Source organism: Chroicocephalus ridibundus, chromosome 6 (assembly GCF_963924245.1).
Source record: "Chroicocephalus ridibundus chromosome 6, bChrRid1.1, whole genome shotgun sequence".
In the NCBI taxonomy this organism is placed as follows: domain Eukaryota; kingdom Metazoa; phylum Chordata; class Aves; order Charadriiformes; family Laridae; genus Chroicocephalus; species Chroicocephalus ridibundus.
This window is the reverse complement of record NC_086289.1, coordinates 30,964,546-30,980,361: the sequence shown is the minus strand read 5'-3', so window position 1 is coordinate 30,980,361 and position 15,816 is coordinate 30,964,546. Positions and strand designations below refer to the sequence as shown.

General features: G+C 35.2%; 1 protein-coding gene and 1 long non-coding RNA gene across 6 annotated transcripts in view; one reads left to right on the top strand and one right to left on the bottom strand.

Annotated features, from left to right (window-relative positions):
• LOC134517553 (uncharacterized) overlaps positions 1 to 15,816 on the bottom strand; it is a 52,524-nt gene that overhangs the window by 8,539 nt on the left and 28,169 nt on the right. Inside the window, exon 6 of the long non-coding RNA XR_010071664.1 lies at positions 1,977 to 2,175. This is a non-coding gene — a long non-coding RNA (uncharacterized LOC134517553). The remainder of the gene's footprint in view (positions 1 to 1,976; positions 2,176 to 15,816) is intronic.
• Positions 1 to 15,816, top strand: part of LDB3 (LIM domain binding 3) — a 123,223-nt gene that overhangs the window by 89,459 nt on the left and 17,948 nt on the right. For 3 of the 5 annotated variants that reach the window (XM_063339154.1, XM_063339155.1, XM_063339152.1), the window contains 4 exons: positions 3,769 to 3,933; positions 5,567 to 5,674; positions 11,279 to 11,326; positions 14,597 to 14,724. In XM_063339154.1, the coding sequence (XP_063195224.1) occupies positions 3,769 to 3,933; positions 5,567 to 5,674; positions 11,279 to 11,326; positions 14,597 to 14,724 (449 nt within the window). The remainder of the gene's footprint in view (positions 1 to 3,768; positions 3,934 to 5,566; positions 5,675 to 11,278; positions 11,327 to 14,596; positions 14,725 to 15,816) is intronic. The other 2 variants (XM_063339151.1, XM_063339156.1) reach the window with 2 other exon arrangements.

The following is a 15,816-nucleotide window of genomic DNA, read 5'->3' as shown; positions in this document are numbered from 1 at the left end:
TGTTTGTTGCCGTGTTTTCTCATTATGGTGGTTAACCATTATTATCCTCTTAACCTCTACTGATCCATATTCATGAGTGAAAATCAGCTGAGAAGAGATATGTGTGTTTGTTATCATCCGTGTAACTTACTCACTTCATACATTTTATGTTTATTTGTTACCACAAATATGGAGATGTTTGAGAACATCCATTTCCTTTGATTTTCCTAAAAATGCAAAATACTGTAAAGATGAAAATTGTGCAGGATAACTGTATTAAAAAAAACCAAACCAAACCAAACAACAACAAAACTCTTTAACATATGTAATAATGAAGCTGTTATAATAGATTGTCTATTCTATAAATCATCATTCATATTTATCAGTTCTTAAAATTCTTCTGCATCTGAAGAACTTAAAAAAAAAAAGATTGAAAAATCTAGAAAGAAGGCAATCTTGAGGGGGAAAAAATTACGTCATTTTATTTGAATATCTAACTAACATTATTTAAAATTTATAAACTAAATTTTAGTTTATAATTTTAGTCTGAGTTCGTTCTATTAAACTGGCTAGAGAATTAGTTCTCAACTGCATATAATTTATGTAACCAGATCACCCTGATTTTAAGATTATATCTACTTCATTTATGTTTATTCCAATTCCTTGTTCTGTTAATTAATATATTCTACTCTGCAGGAAGGTGATCAAGCCTCTAACACTTTAATCACATAAGAAGAACTATTACAAACAGCATGCAAGATAAAACTTGTTTGTATTTCTTTTGAAATTTTTAAGGTATTCCAGTATATTTGCATTTACTTTCTTTATATGTGTTTGTCCAGTTCAAATCTGTCTCCACACAGGTCCATGTCCACACATATCTTTTTTTCTTTCTTTCTTTTAAATGTATCACTGAGTGTGTGTTTTGGTTAACGTTTTGGAGATCGTTACAACAATTAAGTAACTTCACTGTTTTCTTCTATTCAAGGTATGAAGTCTTGATTCTTTTAGGATCTGTAGCAAATTCCCTTTTACATCAGTGAAAATAGAAAGAGAAAATAGGTGAAATCCTAGTTTGTATTTGCTTTTAGGACGTATATTAAGTGCCATTTTTATGTGCGGTATATGTTCAGTGCTTTCCTGTTTGCCAAATCAAAGATGTGTAATACTAAATTTTGACTCAACACCTTTTAATGTGACAGTTCCAGTAGCCGCTGTTGAACAGGGTGAAAAAAATCCTGTATATTAAAACTGAGTAACAGACGAGCCCATGATCCATAGCTGTGATGTATAATAGACAGCTACTCTGCTGCATAGTCTATGCAATTGATACTGTATTAGCTAAGTGGAAGAATTTACATCATAATGCAAATGCATCAAGATGGAAGAAGTGATCTGAATTTCAAATGCATATTATGCATTTTTTGCAAATGTTATATATGTTGCAAAACTTCTGGTGTAATGATTTGAAAACCAGAATCGCAAACAGGATGAGTATTTTCAGGAGCTCGCTTGTTATGTATATAATTGCAAACACTTGTAAGGGAGGAAATACTGATTTTCTGCCATTGTCGTGGGTTGCAATCCACTTTGCAATTGGTGGGCATAACAACCACACTTCCATTTCAGCTAATCAAACAGTAAAATATTCAGCTGAAATAAGACACCGTGATTTAGACTACTAAACCATACAAGAGGGCAGAGAAGAGGAGGAAAACAGGGGAAATGGGAGAGTCCCTTGAAGAGTAATGAGTATCACGAATTCTGAAGTTCCGAGTACTCCTTCTGGGTCCTGAGGAGTATAACTTGTTGAGTCAGTGGTTCTGAGAGAAGCAAAAGAAAATATTAGAGAGAATGGCTGAAACACAGAGAAAATACCTGCACAATGGCAAATTCGCATAGGAAAAAAAAGCTAAGACAAAGAATGTTTGAGAGTTAAGGTTTGTCTGAAAAACAGTCATGGAACTGTAAGCTTTCTTTTGTTATTGGATACTTACTGTGCTCAGGAAAGAAAATTTGGGGGATTTTTTGTACATTGCACATGAGAATCGATGAATTCCATCACCCTGCCAGGAGTCATTTGTAAGAACCCAGAGATGTGGCAATGTACTTAGGTGAAAAGCAGTCAAAATATATCCATTATGTTCTTATACCACCGCTCGTGGACAAGACAACTATGTCATGTACAGTAATGCCCTGATTTAAAAAAGAAAATAAAATACATTTATTAGGGTAACTACTAAAGAAAATGAACCTACAGCACAATAATATGGCATCAAGAAAAATGTCCCTTATGTCTGGGGGACATATGCTTTTATTGTCACTGAAGTTTGTGCCCCAAAATAGTACAATAATCTGAAAAATCAAATTGCAATTAGTTGTTTTTCAGTGGCTTATTTGTTCTGTGGATAATAACTAATAAAATCCACAGTAAAATCTGCCTAAACACAAATTTAAGCTTTTGTCTTTCCTTGTTTCTCCTCTTCTCCCTCCCCGCCCTTTAATTTTAACTGACCTAGTGATTTTTGTTAAGTTTATTGACAAGTGAATAATGAATGTAGATATTATTATTTTGTTCATTGAAACAGTCAGCAAAGAACTTGAATCTTTAAGTCCATTTATTGGGGTTTTTTTGTGGGGCTTGGGTTGTTTTTTTTCCATGCGATATAAGAGCTAGTGGAAGACAATACACTGCACCTCCCAAACCACCGGGTCATTTCTTAGCAGTGGATGGCTTTGACTAAAGTGTCTTGCAAAGCTGCCTAATAGATAACCGTGCCCCATTTGTCTATCTGTAAGAGATGATTAATAATACTTGCCAAATTTGAGGGAGGCTGCAAGGCTGAAATACGTTAATGAGCACTGAGTGCCCTGATAGCAGGTGATGAAAAATACTAGTAGTTCACTGAGTTACTAAAATGGCCACAGGATGAAAGACAAAATTTTTATTATTTTTATTTGTTTCAATTAATCTATTTTGCAATCAAATAAAGAGAAAATGAATTGAATTTTAATATTGCTCTGCTCCATGTTATCTGTGCCACAATAGCACAAGAGGGCCACAAGGGTAACAACTTGTGCTCATCACCCAAGTGGTTTTAAAACTAGTGTAGTAAAATTTTATGCTACATCTTCCCCTTGTATTTTGCATACTGTTCTATGTGTAAAAAGGTGTCTTATTTTTTGATGGGTTGGCCAGTGTAATGTAAGGTGAATTTAGGTCAGAGATGAATGGACTCCTTTTAAACATTTCTCCACTACCTGTATTGCAAAAAAATGATTAAACCCAACACAAAACTGTGCTGATTGGATTTCTAGACTATCAGAACTTGCAGGAAACCTACTGACACAAGACTATGATAATATCCTTTAAATTGCTTTTCTTCATCTAATTAAAAAGTTTGCTCCTAACATAAGCTTCAGCTCCAGGAGTAAATATTGGATGAAATTTATCCCAACTCAAAGAGTTTGTGACAGACTCTTTGCAGCCATTTAAGTACTGCATGCCACATTTCCTACCAGTGGCTTCAGTGGGAGCAGGACTTAAGTGAGAGGGATAAATTTCAGTCAAGCAGGACTGGAACTGCGTGAAAGTCTTAACTGCACATCCAAAAAGGCCTAACAAATGTCTTTTTTTTTTTTCTTTGCATAATTGTGCTTTTCCCTCAGTAATACAGCCTGCTACTATGTTTGCAGCTTCAGGTTCAAACATAGTAGGTTTTATGCTCTATGTTTAAATACACGCCTTCTTAAGATGCTTCTTGTTTTATTTAATTTAACTTTAATTAGTACCCCTGTTGAGCATGCTCCGGTGTCTACCAGTTCTGCCTCTGCTCCTGCACCACATGCTTCAGCACATCAGCCTGCTACTGCTGCTCAAAATACAGCCAGTCTGATGACACCACCAGCAACCACCTCAGTAGCGCAAGAGTCTTTCTCATCCTCCTTCCAAAGGTAATGCTTCATTGCTTTGTCCTTTCGCACATACACCCCGGTATGGCTCTGGAAATGCTGCATACACATTCTTAACTTAAGAATGTAGTATGTAAAAGCTGTAACCTATTTTAGATGCTTTTATATATTTTGGTGTGGTTTCTTATTTTGAAGTATGTTGTTCATGTTTGCAACGAATTTGCAAAATAAAACTGCCCTAAAAAATGTAGTTTTAAGTCTGCAGTACAGCTTACATTTTCAGAAAGCAAGTCTAGGTTTAAAACTAGAAATGTTTTTTCACCATTTGTAATAAAACCAAAACAAGTCCTCACAATAGTTAACGGTGGTTGAATGAAGGCTCTTTTAATAGCGTTTCTGCAGTATGTCATGAAATGGAAAATTAAAAAATGTCATTTACTCACGTGATTGAGCTTACCATATCATAGCAGATGTCAGTGAAACATGGTGGACAATGAGCAATATGTCAATAAAACCACACGTCTGATGATTGACTTGCTCAGTAAGGTATTAAGTCAATTAATTTCTATTAGATGTATCTACTACTTTTTCTCTAATGAGATTTAGCTATAGACCTAAATTGTGTTTCAGGGAGGTATGCATTCATAAGACTTGTAGTACAGTAGGAGTTAGCGTGTATATTAAAAGTTCTCAGTCTGTGAAGAAACGAGTGGGATTTATACTGCTGTCAGTTACATTATAGTAATTTTGGAGATAGAGTGATTTCCTTTGGTGCATACTATTCTTTTCTCTTTGATTTTTGATGAATATTCCTAAAAGATGTATGGTTTAGCATGCTTTAAAAATCCAGGGAAAACCACGCTTCCAGTAATGCAAACTACTTCAAATAATTGAGACCTAAGATGTAGTCTGTCATATCTTAGATTTGTGTAAATGGAATTGGAAATGTTCTCTTGGCTCTATTTCATGTTTAATTTTTGCTAGCTGACTTAAGTTATTTACATGTACCAACTGCTTAGTTTCTCACTTTAGTCAGTTTTTACCTAACCACGACCTACCAGACTCCAGCGTTTTTATTTCAGTGCAAGAAAATCAATCATCCAGCTAGCAAAGGAGGCTTGAATAAGGTATTATTCTGTAATTCAGAACTGTGCTGTAAGGCACTTCCACATAAAATAATGACATGGTTTAAGTAATTTTTATCTCTCAGTTCAAACTGTAACATGAAGAAAATGGATTATCTAATATATGCTTCAAAAATAAATGCCTCTACTAAACTAATCGTGACAATGACTTGTGTTTCAAATAGGAGAATCTTTTGTCTGGTACTGCTTGCATATTAAAAAGCTTAGCTTGAATTCAGACTCAAACATCTTCAGATCTTGCAGATAAAAACACATATTGTCGATAAAAGTCCTGTCCTGACATATTGTCTTTCTTAGTTATTGGTAGACTCTGGTTTTAAGATTTTTACATAATGTGTGCATTTTGTCTTGTGTTCTGTAGGAATGTTGTTGCAATTCTGTCAGTCTGCAGGTGTACGCTACAGAAAACCTGTTCCTGGTAACTATCCAGGAGTCCTCCTGTACATGAACTCCGACAAAGCTCGATTCTGATGTCACTATTTTTGTCCCTGTTAAATTATTTTGTCCATGCTTTCATGTGTCTTCTGCAGAGTGCTTGCAGCCCCCAGCTCTCTTTCACAGCCTAAGCCTTCCCATGGGTCCAAGAACATGTCCTTAGCAGCTTCCACCATTTCATCTGCTATCTCATCTCAGTCTAGGTATATCTGTAAAGCTCTCTTCTTTATCTTTTAACTTAATTTGGTTTTATTCTGTATTACTCTCTGATTTAAGGTTTTCAGCATCTTAAGAGATTGGCTTGGCAGAGACTATTGAAGAGCATGATGTGTTTAAAGGAATAGCCTTCTTGCTTATCTTTCACATTAAAACCAAGCTAGGAAACACCTAAGTTTTAGATTGAGGATATGTGACCAAAAGATCCTTTTGGAACAAAGGTATTTCAGGTGGTTGGTTTGTCCTGGTTTTGCCATCTTAAAATGAAAATATTTATCTAGTGACACTGGGTGAGAATGACAGACTTTTTTTTCCTTGGTGAAAACACAGGATCACAGGAATCACAGACCTTCTTTTATTGTGCTCTTAATCATGACTAATGAATGACCACTGATAAGGAAAGGTAGCATCTATCACTAGAAAGAGAGAATGTTGCTGTACTGCCTCACTGCTAAGCATTTTCATTGCTTTCATTAACACTTTGTCAAAACTAACAGAGGAGAAAGCAGTAGATTTTAAGATTCATCATCTGAACACAATCTTCAGAAATAATGAAAAACTGAATCAGCAATACATTTGAGATTACAATTATCCATGTCTCTCTTATCTTGATATAAAAAGGTAGTTAGGAATCACCCAAAGGTGATGTTCGAAATGAACAAAACACATGAGCTTGAAGGCTACACATCAAGAAGTATAATGATCTTTCTCAAGAGCATCATAGAGAACAGCAGTTAAGTGCTATGCACAGGTACATACTTGAAAGCATTTTGGTTGGCTTCACATCACTGAAACCAATGCAAAAATGAAACAGCTACAGAACAGAAGATCAGAAGAGTTCTGAATTTTAAGATGTAAACATGGCTGTTTACAGCCATGGGAATTACACAGGGGATGCAATTCCCATATGGAGCTGATAAAACATAAGAAATAAAATTAACTACTGATGTAATTCTATTTATTTGAGTGGAAGTACACTGGTTTCAATTAAATTATGAAGTTGGCGAATGTCACCAGAATGTTACCAAGAACAGAAGGAAGAACAGATGCAAGGGTATTTACTGACACTTTATGTATGAACTTTCAAAACTCCAAAGTGATAAGTTATTTAGGGCATTCATTATTTGTGGGTATCCATCATAAAATACCTTAAGAGGACATAATTTTCACATTGTGAGAATCACAGAATCGTTTCGGTTGGAAAAGACGTTTAAGATCATTGAGTCCAACCATTAACCTAGCATTGCCAAGTCCACCACCAAACCGTGTCCCTCAGCACCACATCTACACATCTTTTAAACACCTTCAGGGATGGCAAACTCAGCCACTTCCCTGGGCAGCCTGTTCCAATGTTTGACAACCCTTTTGGTGAAGAATCTTTTCCTAATATGTAATCTAAACTTTCTCTGGCACAACTTAACGCCATTTCCTCTTGTCCTATCGCTTGTTCTTGGAGGAGTACTCGGTGCATTTCAGAAGTAATTCTTACACTGCTTTTTCATTCGATCCTGTGGTATGAGTAGGCTCTTAAATGTCACCAGTACTATTTCACCCACTGTCTGTTTTATTAACAAATCTCTTTTAGTCAGTTGGAATGATCACATACCTCTGTGAGAAGAGCGTCCTACATAGTTGTTGTAGGAGACAGCTAAAAGCCTCTTATAACCAGGGAAAGTGCCTTGCTTCCTAAGCATCAATAACTCTGCATATTTGAGCTTGATTAAATGCTGGCATGTAAAACCTTTTTATTTCTTCTGAGCTACAGAAAAGACTCAGTTTTAGTGTTTCTCTCAGTTGAGGACTGAAATGTATCTATCAGTCAGAACATGAAATTAAATTGAAGCCTTGGTGACTGCTCTGGCCAGACAGGGGATATCTATTCATGTTTCATCAGTCTATATCTTAGGACCCATATCAATCTTGCTATGAGAGGTATATTTTTACATATCTGCATAAGAGATTTCCTAATAGGTAATAATAGGTCTCTGAAGCCTGCCTGTAGTAGCAGTACTCTGTGTAATACTTTTTATTTCTGCATTATGTGCATATTTTATTGAGATTAGCATTGATGTCACAAAAGGCCTTAGTTTTTCCCCTTCAAGAAAAACAATCAGATAATAAAAGAATTTAATTTCATTAACAATTTTGGAGGAATACAGAAAGATAAAATCACAGATGCATTGCATATATCACTTTTAGGACTCCATTGGTAAAATCTTTATCAGATATATTTTTATTGCCCATCCAAGATTAGAAAGGCGTTTTTGCACTTGAGTGAAAAAAATGCTACTCATTGACAATTTCTTAGTATCTTGAATAGGAGGATATAAGGGCAGGGCTAAAGAACACATCACACTTTTAAAATGTAAAAACTACAAATTTTCCAGTTTTAAGAAATGGCTGTATTTCAGAAATAAAATTTCCTTTAGATTGTTTTGATTATTCTGTGAAGCTGTCTGACTAGATGAAGACAGACAGATTTGAATACTGAGAATACTGCTACTCAGGGGGGCCATGTTGAGTTATAAGACTGTACTCGGAGCCATCTAAAAACTTCAGAAACCCTTAGGAACACGTGAATTGTAGCATTGTGAGCTTTTAAATCAGAGTTCTAAAAGTGGTAGGTCTTTGGAAACCTTTTGGAGACAGACAGTTTAACATAATAAGGCTGCCCGAGTAGGCAGAAGGCATGTTTTCACAAAATGGTTAATGCATGCATACTTTTTTTTAACTGAAGGCTATTCATTTAAGAAGCTTATAATTCATTTGTATTAATCACAGAACTATGGATAGACCTTCTGAATCCCAAAATAGGCATTCTTCATATTCAATTATCACAGCTACATTGTTCAGGAATAGAGTATAACTTGGGACAGACTGACAACTGCTGGCATAGCTTTTGGTATAAGAATTAGATGCAGGTATCTTTTGTTATCTTTTTGGATAAATCTACTCTCCATAAAAGAGCTTTGTTTTCATTGCTGTCTTGGAAATGACAGTTAAGCAACAATTATGTATAATTTATATACAAACAGCTAATAAATTAGTATAAAGATAGCCATTATTTGCTGACACTACTTGCATGGCTATCTTGGAGCTAATATTTCTTGATGGAGCATTTATCTGTTACACTTTAATTTCACATTCCTTTAACAGGGAGAAGGGAAGCAGTGTGAGGCCTCGAAACTATAAATTCATTTGTAATTATGCATCAATATGGACTAACTGCTGTGAATCACAATTTTAATGAGTAATGAGGATAAAAAGATCACCTTGAGATATTAAAATGTACTTCCAATTCAAATGTCTTTTATCTCCTGCATTAGCTTGACGTGGACCATTTTACCCTTTCCTGCCCCTTTGAAAGGAAGCAGGTTCTCTGGGGAGGCTATGTGTCTCCATTGTTGAAGGTTTTCAAGACACCACTGGATAAAACACTGAGCAACCTGGTCTGACCTCAGAGCTGGCCTTGCTTTGAGCGGAGGTTAGATGAGAGACCTCCCGAGGTCTCTTCCAACCTAAAAATCTATGAAAAACAACTGTCCATTTCAGAAAGCACTGCTTTAATCAGACTACTAAAACCTATTGCTCGCACCTGGCAATTATTAAGACAAATATATAAGATCTACAGTGTATCAGCTTTATACAGTACTGCCCTAAAATCTTACTTGCCAATGGATGACACAGGTATCATGCTGACATATGCTTCAAGCTATCAGCAGGCAAATGTTATTCTCTTAGCTAATATCTCTCTCGGAAGTTCAGTAATTCAGCGAGCCTTGGGACATAAATCAGAAACTTGTAGGACCTGCAAAAAATTGATTCTCTGATAACTAGGTACAAGAAGCAAACTCTGTTTGTTTGTTTTGGAGGGCTGTGATGCCACTGAAATAGGTTCTTTATCTTTGTGCACTACTTCCATGTTTGGTTTAAAAACTGTCATGTATTATAGCTAGTGTATTCAAACATAAGGGACTAAAACTGGCTTCTACAATAATTTATAATTCAAATTTTTGAGCATCATAGTTTTCATTTAGAAAGTGAGCAATGCATTAGCATGCCAAAATACAGACTTAAAAATCCAGTTTCAATTTGACATATACTATTGGAGCATTGCAGCATTTCATATAATTTTAGTTCAAAATAAAATATGGATGACCTTACTTACAACAGTATCCCCATCCTGTAAAACATGCTCAGGTAGAATGAGGCTGAGATTTTACCACCATTGTTCCAGTGTTTGTTGGGGTGGGTTTTTTTCCTTCTAGATACCTTAAAAAGGTCCACCAAGAAAATGCAGGAGGATTTCTTGATCAATGTCCTTAACTATTTCAATCTGATTTTCAACTTTGGTAGATCCAGTTCTATAGTGATTTTGCCTTTGTGAGCGAGGCCATGCGCATAACATGTAACACAAGTAAAATCTTTATAATGTTGCTAAAGAGGAATGTTTGAAATCACTAATCCTTAAGTGATTGTGTTACTCTTACGTTTAAATCTGCAATGTTATCTTACTTTTTCACTTACAATCTTACTTGCAAAGAAGAAAGCATAGCAGGAGTGTTTTAAATAAGCTATGAAGCTCTTTATGCAATTGGCTATTCCATCTAGAGGGTAAAAGCAGGGCGACCAGTGAGACTCTGGGAATACAACAAGAGGAGAAACGACACAAAGAGTTGTGATTATGTTCTGAAAGGAAGGTACGGCTTCTGTGATCCTAGGATTTTAATCCAAGTGCTGTGTCTGTGGTAAAGGGAAGGAAAACTCTTTTCCAGAAGCTAGGAAAATAACTGGCGTACGATAGGCTTCTGGTAATTCTGGCAAATGTGGGCTGTGCTCCTGTGGGATGCCACGTAGCCCTGCACTGCTCTGCATTTAGATGGGAGCTGTGTTTGTTCTGAATCCTCTTGTTTCTCATACACTGTCCAGGCTTTTAAGTACTTTCTGTTCTTACATAAATAAATCATTTTTGTTCTGAAATTATGCTGTTTCCCCAAGAAAAAAATCTACCTAAGACTCTGTTTAGTAAATGAACAATAGAATGGTATTGCAAGGGAAAAGGTGAACTTCGTGTCTTGATGTTGTTGCTTCAACTACTTCAAGCCTGTCCTTTCTGTGAGGTTGTCCTAGTTGCCTCACAAGCTAGGGAACTCAGGTGATCTTTGGACTTTGGTTCATTTTGAGGTTTGCTTTTAAGATCTGATGCAATGTAAGCTTATGATACTGACAAAAAGAAACTCATTTTTCTGTGCTAATACAAATAAATGGTGAATGTCAAAGCCAGCAGTTCAGTGGTTGAATTGGAATTCCACAACTAAAGAATGAGCAAAACTGGATTAAAATGATTTATGGAGCAATATACTCAGCTCATGTATTTATGTTATCATTATTCAGGTTTCACTATGATTCCTAGCTTAAATACGATAAGCAAAATGTAATGTAATACTGATCTTATGTGATTATAAATATGTACATGTTGTGTACTTTAGCACTTAAGAGCACCTTTTATTCATAAGGAAATTCACTGTAGGAAAAGATATGCCAATTTTCTTGGTAATTTTTTTTCAAATACAACATTTGTCTCATTTTAGTTTCAACCGGCATTCTTCCACCTCCATCAGCTACCAGTCAAAGAAGAGGTATAAAAATGTTTTGTGCAGCTACTCTACCTTAAAAGCACGTAACAAATCCGTTTATTGCTGCTAGTAGGCATCTAGTGAAGTATTAACATAAAAATGATCTGCTTAGAAATATTTACTCTTTCTTTTTCTGACAACTAATAGTTATCAGAGCCGGTATTTAATTCGCTGCCTGTCACGTGCCATTGGCTGTTACAGATAAATTCAGTTAGGGTGCTTTCACTGCTTTTCAAGATGCCATTGCTTCCTGTTCCATTAAAGCATCTTTGATCCTTAGTACATCTTTTTCTTGTCTTTTCTTGTCTCTTTTCTTGTCTCTTTTCTTGTCTCTTTTCTTGTCTCTTTTCTTGTCTCTTTTCTTGTCTCTTTTCTTGTCTCTTTTCTTGTCTCTTTTCTTTTCTCTTTTCTTTTCTCTTTTCTTTTCTCTTTTCTTTTCTCTTTTCTCTTTTCTCTTCTTTTCTCTTCTCTTCTTTTCTCTTCTCTTCTTTTCTCTTCTCTTCTTTTCTCTTCTCTTCTTTTCTCTTCTCTTCTTTTCTCTTCTCTTCTTTTCTCTTCTCTTCTTTTCTCTTCTCTTCTTTTCTCTTCTCTTCTTTTCTCTTCTCTTCTTTTCTCTTCTCTTCTTTTCTCTTCTCTTCTTTTCTCTTCTCTTCTTTTCTCTTCTTTTCTTTTCTCTTCTTTTCTTTTCTCTTCTTTTCTTTTCTCTTCTTTTCTTTTCTCTTCTTTTCTTTTCTTTTCTTTTCTTTTCTTTTCTTTTCTTTTCTTTTCTTTTCTCTTTTCTTTTCTTTTCTCTTTTCTTTTCTTTTCTTTTCTTTTCTTTTCTCTTTTCTTTTCTCTTTTCTTTTCTTTCCCTTTTCTCTTTTCTTTTCTTTCTCCTTTCTTCCTTTCTTCCTTTCATTTTTTGGTTTTTTTTTCTTTCTTTTAATCACATGCTACTTCCTTTTCTTCAGCAGAAATTCTGATAAATCTTTTAACTTCACTAAAACACTTAATGATGCAGCGTAACACTTTATTTCTCTTTGACAAGTCTTTTTATCTTCCTTTTATTTAATATGCATCACACACTTATAAAAGAGTTCAGTAGTTGACTTCTTTTAATTTTGCCATGATTTTGGTACTACTATGAATACATTTTTTGTGTATGTGTTGGTTTTGGGGTTTTCAACTTCATTTCCTGAACATACAAAGAAATCTAGTGACATGGTTTTATCATGCTGGTAACCTTGGGAAACACTTGAATTTTGAATAACCATTTTTTTTCATGACAGTCTAAGTATCACTAATCTGCCTCAGAACTTCTTTATGTATTTTGTGCATTAAGAGAGCTTCAAATGAATCTTTCTACCAATGGACCTGCACATCTGGGACTAGACTTTCGTGAGTGTATGCCAGTTTCAGATTAAGGCACATGATTTAAAAACTTTTAATCCACATTGTAAACATTGATCACTGGTCCTGTAAAGGTAAGTATGTTTTACTGGTTTTCTGTCTAGTTTACCTCAAATAGTAGATTTTTGAAACAAGGAAAAGTTTTTTGACAGTGCGTATTTAGTTAAAGGCATTTTGAAAGCTGTATGTGAAGCCAGTGTACCTGAAGCGTACATCTTCCTGTTTCTGTTACAGTAGGAGCAATGGTCCTCTATTCAGTGACCCTGAGTACAGCACGTTCTTATGCACTACAGATGAGGAGGTATCAATAGGAAATAGATGACAAGAAAGTAAAAGTCTTACTGTGCTTAGAACAGCCTTGGCAGTTACAAAATGACAGCACAGTTCACAACAGCATTTACAGTGAATACAAACTCACTAAAATAGGTTATCTTGGGTCCTGTTCAGTCATGGTACAGTGGAGCCCTACGCCCTAGACTAGGTACAGAAATAATGAGCTATAGTCATTGTAGCAACAGCTATGTTTCTAGGTCAAACTAAATAGACAAAATAAATTAGCCTGAGGCAGCAATGCTATGCAAACTACATCTATAACATAAGCACCGTCAGAGTAGCAAAATGCTGTTGTAAGGATAGGTTTATTTTGTTCAAAATTAAAAATCAAAAGTTTAAATTTGTCAGAGTGTTATTTACCTGTACTGGAAGGAATGTGCTGGGTTTGCCATATGTAAAAATTATAACATGTTCTGTCCTGATGCATCTATTTCCACTGTTAAAGAAAGTACAACTCAAGATGGACTGATAGTCTGTCAAAGCTGGATGCTTTTTTTTCTTATGCTGACAAATGTTTTCCTATAGACAAAAGCCACTATGTAAATAACTCCTAAATTGTCAGCACAAATGGATAGGGACCTGGTTCATACAGATAGTGAAACTGAAAAAGAAAGGAAAACTGTTTTCAGGGTAAGAATGATGTTCAATAGTAAATGGTTTTTATTACTGCACGCATCTCTGTACCTGTTGCTTCCCTTCCTTGTACTTTATTCTCTGTTGCTTTGTTTGTAATGCTCTTTTAGTGGTCTCTGAAGCAAAGTCACTACAAATAGAATCATCCTAAGTAACAGGCAAATAGAAGAGGCATATATTTCAAAATGTTACTATAATCAAACTGAGAATCACCATCCAAGCCATGAAATAGAGAAAAACTATTTCTTATTGATGTTTGGAACCCTGAACAAATGTTTTTAATCTAGGAATGCAGAAATCGCATCGTAATATTGCATATCAGATGCTTTTGGGTTAGCTGCATCTGAACATTAGAAAAATTAATGTAAATTGTGGTTTCAGTCTAAATAGGGAAAAAGAGTTAGTTTCAGAAATGCTTTTTAAAGGTCACTACAATCTTTGAAAAGAGTACAATGCTTATAAACAGTAGTTAGTATTTGTAGTAGTAGTAATTATGCTGAGCCAGTATCTTTTTGAGTCAACGAGATATCCCTCATTAATTTATCTTAGACAAGAACAGGCCTATTTGTTTGTAGAGGGACAGCAAACTCAAACTTTCTGTTCATGTTCCTTAAGTCTGAGCCCTTCTTAAACTGAGAGTTCCTTTAATAAATTGGTCATATTCCTTCAGTAAGCTATTTTCTGTGACAAGAGCAAGTTGGCATTATTTAAAAATCCTTATTCAGCTAATTTTTCTTTCTGAAGAATTGTCCGAGCCTTTCTTAGCAATGATAAAGACTAATGAATCTCACAATGTTCTCTCTGTAGCTCTCAAGGACAGTTCCTCTTGGAGTGCTTTGGAAGCTGCCAGATCTGTTATTTCATAATCAGTAACTTTTGCTGTTTATAAAGTTTCTCATACCTTCATTTTGCTTTTAGAAATGCAAACCAGCCATATACACCAATGCCAGTTTCTGGAAGCTATGGTGAAAGTCCTGCTGCTTCTGCTACTTCAAAACCAAGAGTTGTTACTACTGCCAGCATAAAGCCCTCTGTCTACCAGCCAGGTAAGATGACTTTAAAGTACTGAAAGTATTCAGAACACGAAGGCACATGCACTTCTTTTAGAAAAAGAAAATGCAAAGAATGCACACTTTGCAATAGGACACACACACAGTAGGAAAGATTTATATACAGGGAACCAAATGCTGCTAGTTGCTAGTTTTGCTTCAGATTATCTGAAGATCGAAGATTATGTTGTGTTTGTATTCTGCTTCGGAGTGAAAATGTAGAACAAATGGAGGAAAAATAATAAAATCAAGGGAGAAGTCTGTAATAAAAAATAAGTAGCCTGATTTTTCAGAAGAAACACATTTGTAAAATAAACCAGCACGCCCAATTAGGAGCCCAATGGCACTTCAGAATTGATAAAATAGCGTAAGAATGCACAACTCAGGAAGGAGATAAACTAAGTGAAGGTGCTTGATTAGGATATATTTGCAGAATAGGTAAGGCCATATATTGAACTCCTCAAAGTTTGGCTTATATTTGAAATAAAGAATGACGTATTAAAGTACTTCATAATGCTATGCTTCCATTTCCCACAGATCCAGTTAGTGAAGGAATATATTTGATTATTCATTCATGTGGAAAATATGCTCCTTGATGTTATTTAAATTCCCTTTGTATTAATGTGTTACAAATGGAGTGAACTTCTAAAACCATTGATGACCAAAATGTGAACCTTCAAAATGAACAAATTAAATGAAGCAGCAATATAAGTCTAAATGCAGTTCTGTTTCAAATTAAGCTTGTTCTGATCTTAGCAAGAGAATTAAAAAGTTGATTTATATCTTGACAGTCAAGTAAATATGAAAAGGCCAAGAATTCTAACAATCTTAAACTCTGTCTTTTGTAATGCTCTATCTCTGGATCTACTGAAATAAAACCAATGCAGAAATTTTACTTAGACATAAAGCAGACATACAGATCAATCAATTGACCTTTATATTTGAGCTATAAAGGTGGAAAAAGCCAGTTCAGAGCTCTTATGAGCTATCTAAGGGTCTCAAAGTAAATAAAGGTTTCAGCTTCTCCTTATTTGCTTTTGGTTAAGTGTGTCAGTACATACCATGTTCTCACTGAAGGCAAATGTTGTT